The sequence below is a fragment of the Megascapheus bottae genome, chromosome 2 (assembly GCF_031878675.1).
Source record: "Megascapheus bottae isolate mThoBot1 chromosome 2, mThoBot2.hap1, whole genome shotgun sequence".
In the NCBI taxonomy this organism is placed as follows: domain Eukaryota; kingdom Metazoa; phylum Chordata; class Mammalia; order Rodentia; family Geomyidae; genus Megascapheus; species Megascapheus bottae.
In genome coordinates, this window is record NC_143510.1 from 50,947,018 (window position 1) to 50,962,796 (window position 15,779).

The 15,779-nt window shown below is 49.0% G+C and overlaps 1 protein-coding gene across 2 annotated transcripts; it reads right to left on the minus strand.

Moving 5' to 3' along the window:
- Window positions 1–681: 681 nt before the first annotated feature.
- Window positions 682–8,608, minus strand: Smug1 (single-strand-selective monofunctional uracil-DNA glycosylase 1). Of its 2 annotated transcripts, none has more exons than XM_090326679.1 (4): window positions 8,556–8,608; window positions 6,317–6,493; window positions 2,828–3,129; window positions 682–1,837 (listed from the first exon to the last, which is right to left on the minus strand). In XM_090326679.1, exons 3-4 carry the CDS (start codon window positions 3,116–3,118, stop codon window positions 1,310–1,312), a joined length of 819 nt encoding a protein of 272 aa, XP_090182805.1. In that variant the 5' UTR covers window positions 3,119–3,129; window positions 6,317–6,493; window positions 8,556–8,608; the 3' UTR covers window positions 682–1,309. The 2 variants fall into 2 exon arrangements, with proteins under 2 accessions (XP_090182805.1, XP_090182815.1); XM_090326689.1 differs by lacking the exon at window positions 8,556–8,608 and adding an exon at window positions 8,161–8,533.
- Between the last annotated feature and the right edge of the window lie 7,171 nt (window positions 8,609–15,779).

Sequence of the window (15,779 nt, forward strand, 5' to 3'; positions counted from 1 at the left end):
AAAATAGAAAAGTTCTCAAGTCTCAAAGCTAGAATAGAATAAACATCAAGGTCTTCCGAGTTTCCTACGCTGCCATCCCTGTGGCCCAGCTTCTATCTCTAATTGGAAGCTCACTCTGTCTATCATGTCCCAGGCCTGGTCCCTTTGTCCTGGTCCCTGAGGAAAAGACATAGATTCTGGCAGGATCTTTTTCTTGGGAAGAGTGGGGGGGGAGGCTGTATTTCATCAGTACATAGACACCTTTAGGTATGTATGTTAATACCACATTGATCCCCATTAATATGTACAATTAGTACTCATTTTGAGCTAGGGATGCAGCTCAGTTGTAGAGCTAGTGTGCATGAGGCTGTGTGTTCAGATCCTAGCACATACACACAAAGTGACAATAAAAAACAAAGTCAAAGGGGTTGGAGGTATAGCTTGGGTGGTACAGCATTAGCCAATGAATGAGTCCCTGTCTCAGATCTTTAAAAAAAAAGGGGGGGGGCCGCAGGAGTTTAGCCTAGTGGTAGAGTGCTTGCCTAGCATGCACGAAGACCGGGGTTCGATTCCTCAGCACCACATACATAGAAAAAAAAAGCTGGAAGTGGTGCTGAGGCTCAAGTGGTAGAGTGCCAAGCCTTGAGAAAGTCCAAGGACAGTGCTCAGGCCCTGAACCCAAGCCCAGGACTGGCAAAAAAAAAAAGGAAAAAAAAAAAAAAAAAGCCTGGTGCTGGTGGCTCACACCTGTAACCCTAGCTACTCAGGAGGCTGAGATCTGAGGATCATGGTTCAAAGGCAGCCCGGCATGAAAGACTGTGAGGCTATTATCTCCAATAACTACCAAAAAACTGGAACTGGAACTGTGGCTCAAACGGTAGAGTGCTAGTCTTGAGCAAAACAAGACCAGGAACAACACCCAGGTCCTGAGTTCAAGCCTCTAGACTCACACTCATACACACACACACACACACCATGAAAGATTTTTAAAAGGTTTTCCTCCAAAACAGCAAATATGCTATTGGAAGTATCTGCTTAGGACCCTTGATTGCACAGAGGCTTCAAAGGGAACAAAGAGGCAGGGAAGTGTGCACAAGGCACCTCTGTTCTTGCACTAGAGATCAGACACTGGAAAATAAGGGCAATGCTCAGAGCAAGGGAGTGATATCCACCCAGGCCATTACACACTGCCTGAGGACAGTGAGACAGATCAAAGGACAAGTCTGGCATGAGAGAACCCCTGTTGCTCTAGTCCAGGTGTGTACTCATCTGCCTCTTAGAAAATGATGTTGAGGCCTTGACCATGGATCATGGCATGCGCCAGGGGTGTTCACTTAGTTAGCAGGGGCAAAAGCCCTAGCTCACTGAGTCTTTCCTTGGCTGCTGCTTCCCAGCCCTTGTTGGCCTGTGGACTTCTGGGAGAGGGATGCAGGAGCCCCTCTACTCGGACCTCCGGCATCAGGCCTGCCAGAGCCCGTCGTGCTCGTTGCTCTGCCAGCCGCCCCACTCCCACCACCAGTCGCACCTTCAACAGCTGCACCTGCCGGCAGAGGGCCTTGTCACATAGGCCCAGGAGCTGTTCCCGCTGCTTGGCAGGCAGCTCGGCTGGAGTGAGGTTCCGGCCGCTGGGGGCCAGGAAGAGCAGTGGACATAGATTGTGGACAAAGCAATGATGGAAGAAGACTTCGGGCTGTACACAGAGGTTCCGGAAAAAGCCCCAGAATCGGGCACCACTCACTTCTGACTGGGGACACTCCAGTCCCAGCACTGGTCGCTTAGGGTGCTCTTGAGGAGGGGTCAGTACAGTCCCCCCAATGCCTAACCAGTCCCGGACCACATTTACTTCCCCAAAGGGTACCTGAAGGAAAGAGAAACAAAAGGGGCTTTAAAATGGATTCTGAGGTCCAGGCTCCAGATCAACTGACCCTCTCCACCCTCCATGACCAGTCAGCCTGGACCCCCACCCAACCCCATCCTCATCCCATGTGTGAGATGAGCACTCCTGGCCTACGGTTTGAGCCTGTCCATTCCTCACAGCTTTACTACAGAGTATGACCCAGAGAATCTATGTGTTCTGCTTCTACCCCACTAAGCTTCAGGGCTACATGTGTGGGCTACACTGAGATATGTGGCCCTAAATAGGGCAGTATGGTTAGTACTGGGGACAGATGATGTGAGATGGAAGGTAGCCAGGGTTAAAAGAGGCACGAGGACAGGGTTGTCCACTGTTTTCTGGGTGCCTCAAGCCTCAGGCTGTCCTTTCCATCGATCATCATTGACCACTTTTCATCACCCAGGTGGGGTCAATAAAAGCGATTGAGCCTCCAGCCCTGAGGTACTGTCCCCTCCCCCATCTGCCAAGCACCCCTACTGTGGGGCAGTCACTCACTCTGAGCTGTGAAAACCAATCAGGTAGGCCGTGGAGCCTGGGGCTGCTAATGAAGCTCTCCTTGCTGACTCAGAACCCCAGGCTGACAAAATGCCAGCCCTGAGCTCGCACACATCTCTGCCAACCCATCTTCCTTGAGGATCCCAAAGGCCGAGTCCCTCTCCTGACCTCAGCCTCACTCCAGCGGCGGGGAAGATCCGGCAAGGGAAGGTAAGGATGCGGGATGGCGGAAGGAAAGGCTCTCAGAGGCAATTAGTGGATGGCTCATGAGGGAAATGGAAGTACCATTAATGTGCTTGGTTAACTACGGGCAGAAGAGGCTGGGAGAGTGTCTGAGACCGCAGGAGTCAATGTGTGTATCAGGATGGGGTGGAGGGCCCACACACGCTCACAGCCAACCCAGCCAAGCATCCAGCTTAGAGCCTCCCACCCTACCCGCAAGAGGAAGAAGACTTTTACCCCAGTCTGGGCCATGCCAAAAGGCCCCGGGTTCATGCCCAGGAAGAGCACTTCCTTGAGGTTCTGGCAGTAGCGAGTCACGTAGTTTTGATGGGGTTCCCAGGCGTAATCCACCGGATTGTAAATGATGCCCACAGGCTCGGAAAACTGCAGCTGCTTCAGCTGGGCATTGAGCCGAAGCTCCTCCTGCAGGAAGCTCTCAGCCAAGCTTCCTGGGCAGGGTGGGGTCTCTACAGGGGCACCTGCAGGCTGGTGAATAGGCGCCGGGGGAGAGGCCTGGGACACATCCATACTCCTGTCACCTGGCAAAAGAGATGGACAAAGCCCCCATCAGTAAGCACCTTGCAGTGGGAGGACCCAGGCTGGCTAAAGACTCCTGGGACCATCTTGGACACAGAAGGGATCCTAGGAAAGCAAGCCAGGCATCCATCAAATACCAAGTAATCAAGTTCACCTCACTACTTCTTTTTTTTGGTGGGGGAGGGGCGTGGCAGGGAGCTTAAAGTCTGGACATGAGAACTATCCTTAGCTATTTCATTCAAGGCTGGTGCTCTACCACTTGAGCCATACCTCCACTTCTGGATTTCTGCTGACTAATTGGAGACAAGAGTCTCACAGACATTCCCTGCCAGGATCCTCAGCTCTCAGCCTCTTGAGCAACTGATTTCGGGGAGAAGAATCTACCAGCGCCTGGCTCTCATTTCGTTGGTGAGGAAGGGCCTTTCCCCTCAACACCTCCCAGTCCTTCCTTTTCATCTATCACCTGAGAAGAAACAATAACCACCAAACTTCCAAGAACATCTCAGACTTCCTTTCTATCAGGTGTAGGTGTGAGTCACTAGTTCCTGGGCTATGCTGGGCATACAATATATTTGCTGGTGGCATCCTTTCTGCATAATGTCATCTTTAATATGACAAGTCCGGCTGGGATGAGCTGTGTCCTGGAAACCGCTGAGCTGACGAATGAGCTGCAGGTGCACAGCCACTGCCTGGAGACCTGAGAAGGCTAATTACCACAGCCTCCAGGTGGTGAGCAATCGCTCCACGCCAGGCACACCTCATTGATCTCCATAACCACCCCATGAGGTGGTTATTATTGTCCCATGTTACAAATGAGGAGACTGAGGCTTAGCAAGATCAAGCAACTTGCCCAGGGTCATGCAGTTAGGAAGTAATGAAGCTGGGATTTGAACCCACACTCACGACATCTTGCCTTTGATGGTTTGATCAGACACCCCACTGATTCTACAACCCCCTAACCCCAGCCCAGCTTCCCACATTCAATAATCCTCAGCGGTAAGTGGGATGATTATCTGACTCTTGCCAGCCATGTAACCATGACCAGAGCCCCAGCTTTCCCCATGCAAGCACTAATGGTAACAGCCACTCCATAATGTTGATACAAGATGGGAGATGCTGTGTTTAGATGAGATGAAGGGGAAAAGAAGGGGAGAGGAAGAGGGAATAGGCCACTAGAGCCTGACAGCAAGCCCCACAAACTGTAAAAGCCATCACTTCTCAGCACTTCCGCACAAACCCCGTGCTCCAAATGATCGTTCCGAGCACACTTTCAAAATGTCTTTCCTAGTTCAACTCCTACAATTTAGTGCATGCAATTTTGACTCATACAAAACCAATCAAATACACTCCTATAGATAACCAGGACATCATCCAATCTTCATCCAGGACAGTGACTCCCCACATCCCAGCCCTCCACACACCCATACCATGCACCTTAGCGGGGTGCCAGTGCTGAGGTTCAAAGCCAGCCCAACAGGAAAGTCTGTAATATTCCTATCTCCAATTAACAAAAAAAAGCCAGAAGTGGAGTTGTGGCTCAAGTGGTAGAGTGCCAGCCTTGAGCAAAAAAGCTAAGGGACAGAATACAGGCCCTTAGTTCAAATCTCAAAAGTAACACACACACACACACACACACACACACACACACACACACACACACACACACACAGATGCAGCTCAAACCAGCCCCAGCAGCACCCTCCATGGGGCCCAGAAATCAGGATCTGGATATAAAATGACCACAAAGGCCTTCTTGTTGATTGGCCCCTAGTCCCCAGTTGGTGGCACCACTGAGAGATGACTAGATCTTTGGAGGTGGGGTCTGGTTGGAGGAAGTAGATCCCCAAAGCCTGTCTTTTTGAAGTATATCTTGTCCCCAGCCCCTGCCTCTCCCCAGACTTCTCCTCCTCCCTGATCTCTGCTTCCTGGCTGCCATGAGATAAGCAGCTCTGCCTTACCACACCTTCTCCACTGTGATGCTTTGCCTTAACAAAAGCCTACAGCCATGGGGCCAGTCGGCCATGGGCTAAAAGCTCTGTGACTATGAGCCAGAATAAAGCTTTCCTCTCAAGTTGCTCTTCTCAGGTGTCTGTCACAATAAAATGTCATTAGTATACACACAAGATCTGCTGTGGAGCTGGGCATCTGTATTTTAAACAAGGTGAATCAGATGATTGAAGGCTGAGAGCCATCGTGTGTCACCATGGTTAGTGGCATCTTTGTGAATTCATGATCAGATTTGGGCAGATCAGGGTCATTGCCCCATTCAATTTCTCTTCTTATCTTTCAGGTATTAGCTCTTTTTAGGTGCTCTACTCTATCCATCCGGAATCCACTGTTCAAAACTACCTTGCACTAAGACATTTTCCTTCCAAGTGCTGGGAATCAAACCAGGTCTTTAAGCATACTAAGCAAGTTGAGCTATAGTCCCAGCCCCACAAGGAAAGATTTGTGATGGGCAACTCTCTATTTTCCTTTCTTTTTTATATTTACTTTTGGCAGTACCTCACACCTGCTAAGCAAATGCTCTACCACTGAACTACAGTCTTTTCTGTGCCAGTCCTAGGCTTAAACTCAAGGCCTGGGCACTGTCCTTAAGCAGCTGAACATAACTGCTTAAATGCCACAGCTCCACTTCCAGTTTCTTGGCATTTTAAATTGAAGATAAGAGTCTCACACATGAGGCACTGGTGGTTCACACCTGTAATCCTAGCCACTCAGGAGGCGGAGATCTGAGGATCACAGTTCAGAGCCAGCCTGGGAACAAAATCCATGGGATTCTTATCTCTAATTAACCACCAGAAAACTAGAATTGATGTTATGGCTCAAAGTGGTAAAGGGGTAGCCTTGAGCTGAAGCATTCAGGGACAGTGCCCAGGTCCAAAGTTCAAGCCCCATGATTGAAGGGGGAGGGGAAAAGAAAAAAGAGTCAAAGACTTTCCTGCCAGGGTTGATATGGAAGCATGATCCTCAGACCTCAGCCTCCTGAGTAGCTAGGATTACAGATGTGAGTATCCAGTGTCACAGTCTTTTAACTTTATTTTTATTTTGATGCTGAGTCTTACTGAACTGTGCAGGCTGGCCTCACACTAGTAATCCTGCTGCTTCCATATCCCAAATAGCTAGGAATATAGACATGAACCACTATACCCAACTTCCATATCCTGAGTTCAAGGCTCGGCAGCTTACTTGGCAATTTGTTTTCTAGGGCTTGTCAGGCTCTGGATGCATTTCCATCACATCTGGACCTTGCACAGGGCACGGACCATTATTCTTCATGGACCAGCTCAAGAGTGACCTCCTCCAGCTGAGACTGGTGTGTGAAGACTGACACAACAGCTTGATCCAGCAACCTATTCTCTGATCCTAGAAGAAGAGGGAGGGAAAAAACATTGTCATCCCCAGATTAATCAAATAGGTTTTTAACTGAGCAGTCCAGGGCTACCTATACACATAGAAAGTGGGAAAGGAAAGTGCGGCAAACAGAGATGTTCAGTGGGATTTGGCCTATACTTTCTTACACAGCAGCAACATTACAGGATCAGCTGTTCTACCTTCAGAGTCTCTCACGGGTCTATAGTGGGTCTGTCTGGTGGAGGAGACAGCAAGGATGAGGGTATGTAAAAGTGGTAAGACTGTTTTCCTGTTCCAGAGTTTCAAGCCGGATCCAACAACAAGAACCATAGGCTGAATGTTCACAGACTTGAATTCGGCTCCTACTTTTATCTCTAAGGTTCTCTTAAGCATGCCATTGACCTCTCCTCTGTATAAAAATTACATATTCAGCTGGGCACAGTGGCTCATGCCTATAATCCTAGCTACTCAGGAGACTGAGATCTGAGGATCACAGTTCAAAACCAGACTGGACACTGAAGACCGTGAGACTCTTATCTCCAATTAACCACTAGAAAACTGGAAGTGGTGCTGATGCTTCAGTGGTAGGGCAGTAGCCTTGAGTTGTAGAGCTCAGGGACAGCACTCAGGCCCAGAGTTCAAGCCCCACGACTGACACACACACACACACACACACACACACACACACACACACACACACACACAAATCTGTATTAAATTATGTATGTTTTTTTCTATATTTATGAGACAGTGGCACTTCCTGATGAATTTGAAAATGTGGCCTAAGCTTTTTTTTAATCTGTTCTGTAAGAGGGTAGATAAAACAATTTAGTTGTAATACAGCATTATTTGAGCTTTAAAATCTTCAACAAACACTACAGATCCCAAAGGAAATAACTTCAAAGTTCTACCTAAAGGAACCAGAAGCCAGAGGCTTAAAAAATGCAGAAGCTTAGACTTGGAGTGTGGCCTAGTGGTAGAGTGCTTACCTAGCATGCATGAAGCCCTGGGTTCAATTCCTTGGTACCACATACACAGAAACAGCCAGGAGTGGTGCTGTGGATCAAGTGGGAGAGGAGAAGAGAGGAGAGGAGAGGAGAGGAGAGGGGAGGGGAGGGGAGGGGAGGGGAGGGGAGGGGAGAGAGAGAGAGAGAGAGAGAGAGAGAGAGAGAGAGAGAGAGAGAGAGAGAGAGAGAGAGAGAGAGAGAGAGCGAGAGCGAGAGAGAGCGCGAGCTTGCTTGCTTGCTGGGTACCAGCAGCTCACATGTATAATACTAGCTACCCAGGAGGCTGACATTTGGGTCCCAGTTGGAGGCCAGCCCCACCAGAAAATTATGCTGGAGAGATTCTATCTGCAAATAACAGGAGAAAGTAGAGTAGAAGAGTGGCTCAAGTCATAGAGAGCTTCTCAAAGCGAGTGGAAGCCCTGAGCTCAAACCCAGTACTGAAGGAAAAAGAAAAAGCTTTATAAAATACTGTCAAAGTACATTAGTTACAATTACAATAGAGAGTGACCCAGAGATAAATGTAACCTAGACCTCAGATTGTTACCATCTAATCTGACAGTTCAAGGAAGTTTATTAGAAATGCAAGACAGTATCCACAACTCCTGTCCGTTGACACAGTCAACAATACAGAAACCGACATTTAAAAAGGCCCTCCTAAGCCCGGTGACTCACGCCGGTGATCCTAGCCACTCAGGAGGCTGAGATCTGAGGCTCATGCTTGGAGACCAGGCTGGGCAGAAACGTGGGTGAGCCTCTCATCTCCAACCAAAACCTGCAAAAGAGCCGCAAGTGGAGCTGTGGCTCGAGGGGTAGAGTAGCTAGTATTGAGCAGAGAACCTGAGGGGCAAAGCCAGGCCCAGAGTTCAAGCCCCAGGACCCCGGCTCAGAGGGCCAGGGCACCACACTAACTCTCCGCCTGCACTTGTTTCGATCCCGCAGGCCTCGGAGCCTCGGTTCTTCGAAATCCGGGCCTGTTCCGAACAGAGCCCAGAGCCACCAGGGTCTCCGCACCCTGGTGGTCCCCGGCTGACCGCGAGGCCCCCATTTCCAGCCGCCAACGCCCTCACCTGGTCCAGCCACACACGCGAGTTCCGGTTCCTGTTCCCGCGCAAAGGACGCTGGGAATCGTAGTCTGCATTACCAAGGGGAGGAGATTAGCCGGCGGCAGCCACTTCCGCCGGAAACGCTCCAATCCCCGGAAGGCGCGCTAAATTAGCTTGGCTTTTGGTTGCGGAGTTGTAGCCTAGTCTTGCTGTTCTGGGTAAGTGAAACCCTAGCCGGGCGTCGGTGGCTCGCGCCTGTAATCCTACGTACTCAGGGGGCTGAGAACCGAGTATGGAGGTTCGAAGCCAGCCCAGGCAGGAAAATCCCACCTCATGCCCTCCCACACCCCCCCCCCACACCACACACAATTCTTGGAAATGAGATGCCACACTCGTATTAGGACCTAACTCTAAAGTTTATGCAGAGCAATTCCATCGAATCCAATCCCTGACCCACCTGAGGGTATGGACAATGGCTACAGACTATTCCAGCCCTAGTGCTACCGCAAGGTGGCCCCTCTGCAGCCCTCCAGGTGCCCTTTCTGGCCTTTCTTTGACAATAATATCCTTCAGATACTGTGCAAGCCTTCCACAGCTTTGCCGTTGTGACTGGTCTCCCTCTTCTGTGTTGCTGTCTGCCTACCGACTTCTATGTAAGGTTCTCCAGAGAAACAGCCCAATATATCTATAAGAGGGGATGAGTTATGGAAATTGACTTACAGGAATATGGAAAGCCAAGAGTTAACCTACGGTCCGCAAATCTACTGCCTCTTCACTGGAGAACCAAGAGTCATGGGTGTGTGATTCCATCTTGAGTCGGTAGAGAAGTTTCAGGGAAGTTTACTGATCCCAAAAGCCTAACAGGCCATTAGGATGAATCTCATAGCAGCTTTGCACTCAACAGAGAAGGATATCCCAAGCTAATAAAACGGGAAAAGTTGAAGGCATGGTGCCACACACCTGTATTCCCAGCCCTTGACTGAGGCAGGAGGATCATGAATCCAAGGCCAGCTTGGGCTACATAACTAAATGCTGTCTTCAGAACACTCAAGGGATTAGATGAAGTCCACTTACATGGATAAGGCTGATTCTCACTCAGTCTACCAATTCAAATGAGAACCTCTTTCAGAATCACTCTCATAGACAACTCCAGAAATAACCCCAATGTCCCAGAGCCCACACAAATGGACATGTAAAACTATCACCCCTCTTTCCTTTCCAAATCTCCACTCTGGAGTTTGCTGTTCAGGAAGCTTTCCCTGAAAAAAAAAAACAAAAAACAAAAAAAAACTCTGACACCTAATTGTTCCATGCCCTTTGTTTTCCCCATCCCAGTACCATCTTCTAAGTGGTTCAATTCCTACTTTTGTTGTCTTCTATCTGGATGTTTCTATGTCCTGATTGTAAGACATTTACTTATTGACAATACTGGGGCTTGAACTAAGGGCCTGGGCTGTACCTTCACTTTTTTACTAAAGGCTGGAACTCTACCACTTGAGATATAACTCCACTTGCAGCTTTTTAGTGATTAATTGCACGTAAGAGTCTGATGGACTTTCCTGCCCCAGCTGGGTATTTTTTGTTATATTTTTTACTATCTTTAAGTAGTTGTATAAAAGGGTTACCATTGGACAAATCAGTTTATAAATGCAATGCATCTTGATTGATGTCACATCCCTGCCAACTCAACCCCTCCCCTACCTTCCTATCTTCAGATCTCAGCCTCCCAAGTATCTAGGTTTACAGGTGTGAGCCACTAGCAACCAGCTTATCAGATTTTTATGAAGCTGGAAACGTCCTAAGGCCAGTGTTCTTCTACCCCCCCACACACATGCCCCTGCACACGTGCCTAAGCACAGTCAGAGTTGTCACAGAAACAAGAACTTCTTGTGGGTAATAGGGAAGGAAGCCAGTGAACCCAAAATTCAGGAGGAAAGAGAGCACCATGCTGTCCCTTTCTCAAATGTCTACTCTCCTATCCATAGACCAAACATTAGTGGGTGTAGCAGGAGCTTCAGGGAGACTGAGCAGTGACCCCTGACACCAAGGTGACAAATCACCCCCACCCTTGCAAGAATTCAGAAATGGAATTAATCATCCACCTCCATGAAGCCCGTTATTTCCTGTATTTTAATTTGTACCAGATCTCCCTTTCACCCATTTCTGTATCTTTGTTTCTGCCTATATGAAGTCATGGCTAGATCTCATCTCTTAGCTTCTTGAGTAGCAAGGGTTACAGGCTTGAGCCACAAACTAGCTTCCCATGTATTATTTCCTAGGGTGCCTTTCCCTTGAAAACCTTTGGGTTCTGATTTTAAGCACCTTCACTTCAGGAGAGAGCCCCACTCCCATTTTCCTTAAGAAGGGCTCCCCAAGCCAGGCATGGTAGCTCATACCTGTAATTCTAGCTACTCAGGAGGCTGGGATCTGAGGATCATGGTTCAAAGCCAGCCCAAGGCACTAAAGTCCGTGAGACTCTTTTTTCTTTTTTAATCATTATTATTATTTTTTTATCATCAGGGTAATGTATAGGGGAGTTACAGTTACTTTCACCAGGTAGTAAGTGCATTACTTCTCACACATTGATACCCCTTCTCATGGTTTATGTCCCCATTTCCTTCTTTCCACCCCCAAGTCCCTGAGACTCATCTCCAATTAACCACCAGGAAACAGGAAATGGTAGCCTTGAGCTCAAGACCTCACGGACAGCGCCCAGGCCCAGAGTTTAAGCCCCACAACAGACAAAAGGGGGGGCTCCCCAGATGCTAGGTTTCTTTTTATATCTGGATTCTCTGTTTCTAAGCAAATAGACTCACAGGAAAGAGTTGTTCAAATTTTCCCAGAAGCTGAAATTATGGGGAGAGGGATAGAGATCTCATGATGATTGTGGTTCGAAGCCAGCCCAAGCAGGAAAGGCTCTGAGACTCATCTCCAATAAACCTCGAGAAAAACTGAAAGTGGAGCTATGACTCAAAGTTGTAGAGAACTAGCCTTGAGCAAAAATCTCAGGAACAGCACCCAGGCCTAAGTTCAAACCCCACAAATGACCAAAAAATTAAAAAAAAAAAAAACAGAAAAGAAATAATACATGGCTTGTATGGGGCCCTTCTAACCAGACTTATCCATGTCTTAGCTGCCTGGCCATCTGGAAAGTCACTGAGGGACTGATTACTGGTGATACTTTTTGGACAGAGTCCTGTGAGGCAGGAGCAGAGCCTGGCTGTAAGTTAGAAAACAGGCTGCCCAGGTCCCCTGGTCTGGGGAAGAACCTTCTGTTGCCCAGCAGCCTGCTCCTCTGCCTGAGCCCAGTGAGGAAGGGGTTAACCTGCTTACTTGTTTTCCTTATGTTTCTTCTTGGGGCTGTTGGAGCTGTGTTGGGCCTTGAGCGCCATCTATCGGCCTCTGGAGGTCCTAGCTCTGACTGCAGCTCCCACTCTAGTTCCGGGTTAGCTAACCTTTCAGCCCCTCCCCTGCCTCCATGCTTCTAAGGCCAGAGGGCCTAAGAGAGCTACAGAGAGCTGTGTCCTCCAGCCACAGAAAACAAAACTGGATGTTAGAGAACACAAGGGCCATGTTTTCTGCTCTCTAGGTACAAGTTGTCACCTTGGTCAGCTCTCTGGGGGAACACCCATAAGTGGCTTTTGGTCGCTACAACTCCAATATACTGTACTCTCTGACAGCCCAACAAACATTAGAAGAACACTGGAAACTGAAATACCCATGGCTCACACCTGTAATCCTAGCTACTCAGGAGGCTGAGATCTAAGGATTGAGGTTTGAAACCATCTAAATCAGAAAAGTCAGATTTGTCTTTTTCTCTTTACTTAAGTACTATAAAGCTGGAAGTAGAGTTATGGCTAAAGCAAAACAGAAAAAAAAAATAGCTTAGAGACAGTGCCCAGGCCCTGAGTTCAAGACCCTGTTCCAGCACTAAACAGAAAGAAAGAAAGAAAGAAAGAAAGAGAAAGAAAGAAAGAAAGAGGAACACCAGAGAAAGAAGCAAGTAGAATCAGGCTGCCTGCATTTGAATTCCAACTTGCTCCCTTATCTGCCCAGTCCCCTCCCCTCCCCCTGACTCAATTATCTCACCTGTAAAATAGGATGGTCTTTGGAATCTACAGCTCCTATCGTTATCGTGATGTCACTTAATGAGCAGAGAGCAATGCCTTGCACAGACTTTGTGCTCCCACAGGGCTAATATTGTGAGGACCACAGGCAGGGGCTTAGGCTGATGCTAAACTGAGGACCCAACCTAAGATTTGGTCCATGTCATACACACACACATAGAAGACAAAACTGGCCAATACACCTGGAGGCCTTCATGGGGCTAGTTTTGGGGACAGAATGCCTGGACTGTGAGGAAAGTATCATTCAGGTCTCCAATGTCAGCAGGAGATGGGGGGCGGGGGGTGGTCAGAGAAAGGAAGTACTTGAGGTAGCCTGGGGTATAGTACAGTGGTACAGTAGAGCTTAGCATGCAGCAAGCTTTGGGTTCCACATTCAGCATCCAAATCCAAAACAAAACAAAAACATGTACATGTGTTCACACATGTGTGAAGCTGGGTGCCGGTGGCTCACACCTGTAATCCTACCTACTCAGGAGGCTGAGATCTGAAGATCACAGTTCGAAGCCAGCCCAGGTAAGAAAGGCTGCGAAACTCTTATCTCCAATTAACCACTTAAGAATGATAGATATTAAGGAAGATGATTCAGGAGCTCATCAAAGTGCTCTGATTGCTGGGCATGGTGGCACATGTCTATAATTTGCAGCATTGTGCCAGGCACCAGTGGCACATGTCTATCTATAATCCTCACTACTCAGAAGGCTGAGATCTGAGGATTGTGGTTTGAAGCTAGCCTTGGCAGAAAGTCCCCCAATAAACTACTCAAAAAAGCCAGAAGTGGCGCACTGGCTCAAGTGGTAGAGCTTTAGGCTTAATCTCAGGGACAAGTGCCCAGGCCCTGAGTTCAAGCCCCAGGACAGGAGGAGAAAAAAAGACAAACAAACAAAAACAAATTGCAACATGGAGAAAGGTGACATAGGCAGATTATGAGTTCAAGGCCAACCTGAGCTACACAGTGAAACCTTGTCTCCAAACAATAACAACAACAACAACAACAAAAACAAGGTGGGCTCTATGGGCTCTCATCTGTAGTCCCACCTCTTCAGGGGGTTGAAATCTGAGGATGGTAGTTCAAGATAGCCCAGGCAGAAAAATCCATTTATCTAGCAAAACTAGAAGCAGAGATGTGGCTCGAATGGTTGAACAGCTGCCTTGAGCCCAAGTGAGAGTGTGAGGCCCTGAGTTCAAGTCCACCCCTACCTCCCCCCCCCCCCCCCCCGAGTTTTAAGGTTCTATTAGAGTCCTCAACTCTCCACGAGGCCAATGTACCACAACTCCATCCCAGCTTGAAGGGTCTCAACCCTCGTGTCCTACTCCAGCCAACAAGAGGGAGACACGGTGGGGGAGCTACTTAAAGGTCCCACTGGTCTCTCCATCTCCCTGCCAGAACTGGGGACCCAGGAAGGCTAAACTTGGGTGTGTGTGTGTGTGTGTGTGTGTGTGTGTGTGTGTAAGCACACATACACATATGTACCTGCCTGTATGTATGTGGGTACTGGGGCTTGAACTCATGGCCTAGGCACTGTTCCTGATATTTTTGCACAAGGCTGGAGCTCTACTACTTGAACCACAGCTCCACATCTGCCTCTTTTTTTTCCAGATCTGGGGCTTGAACTCAGAGCCTGGTTTGAGCCTGTCTCTGAGCCTCTTTTTGCACAAGGCTAGCACTCTACCACTTGAGCCACAGCATCACTTCTGGATTTTTCGAATAGTTTATTTTAGATAAGAGTCTCACAGACTTTGCTGCCCAGGCTGACTTCGAACCACGATCCTCAGCTCTCAGCCTCCTGAGTAGCTAGGATTGCAAGTATGAGGACTTGGCACACTGCTTTCATGTATTTTTTTTCTCTGAACATGTTCTGCCACATCCCTGTCTTTCTCTTCTTTGTCTCCCTTTCAGGGAAACAGATCCATAGGTTCCTTCTCCAAAGGGGAGACGATAACCATAGGAGGGAGCCTGGGGCCCCTACACCCACCTCAGCCCCAAGGCGACACAGCAGCTCTTGAGACTGATGACACCCCAGCCTAGAAGCAGGTGGCAGCTTCCCAGTCGGTCTAGCCCAGGTGTCCTGGGTCTCCTGGGGCTGGCAGGGGGTCCAGAGCAGAGCAGGCCCAGGTGGGATGGGCTGATTTGCATGGCTTACTTGGGAAGCAATTATCGGAGGAGCTGTCAGCGCAGCACAGCTCTCTCCTCACTAATCGGATTTCACTGGAGCCCCAGGCTTGGGAGGAGGGGGGGGGTAGAGAACTGAGTAATTTGGCTTGATGCAGTGGTGGGAGATGTCGAGGCCAGGAGGCTAGACGATCCGTCTGCCTAGTGTTAGAATTGTCCGGACCAATTATCCTGAAGGCCCACACAGACCTCAGACAGACAGACAGACAGACAGCCCTCTGAAACCTGCCTTTCCTTCCCACCCACCCTGCTCGGCTCCACCATCCACCTGGGAGATCTTTCCTCCTCTCCTGACTTCAGCCACGAACTGAACTTCTGGAGGTCGAGGATCACATCTCCTGCCCTTTCACAGCACCGCCCTGCACTACCAACGACTGCCTGACTGAATGTCGGATTCAGCCTTGCCCGCTGCCCTCTGGCCTCTACACCACATCGAAGCCGCAGGCTCAGCCCTCCACTCCTGACCAGCCTCGTCCCACCTCAGCTTGGTTCTAAAACATCATCTCTTGCCAGTGCACAACAGCCCTGTCATCCCTGTTCTGGAACAATCTTCCCAATCCCTCCCCACCACTGAACACCTCCTACCCTCTCCTGGAGGCCCCTGGGAAATGGCGCCTCCCTTGGAAGCAATCCAGGTCTTCCCTTTGTCTGTCCTTTCCTGTGACCTTGGTCACCAACCGCTAAGTGTTTCACTTATTTCTGAAATGCCTTATGGGCAAGTGATCAATGCCCAGTTATTAGGTGCTCAGTAAGTACCTGTGGAGGTACTGGGGTGTGATGGAGCTCAGCAGTAGAGCACTTGCAAGGCCCTGAGTGTTATCCCCTGCATGGCAAATAAACAAGATAGGGAATAAATCAAAAAAGAAAATATGGGAGGCTGGGTGCTGGTAGCTCACGCTGTCATCCTAGCTATTCAGGAGGGTGAGATCTGAGGATCCTGGTTCCAAGCCA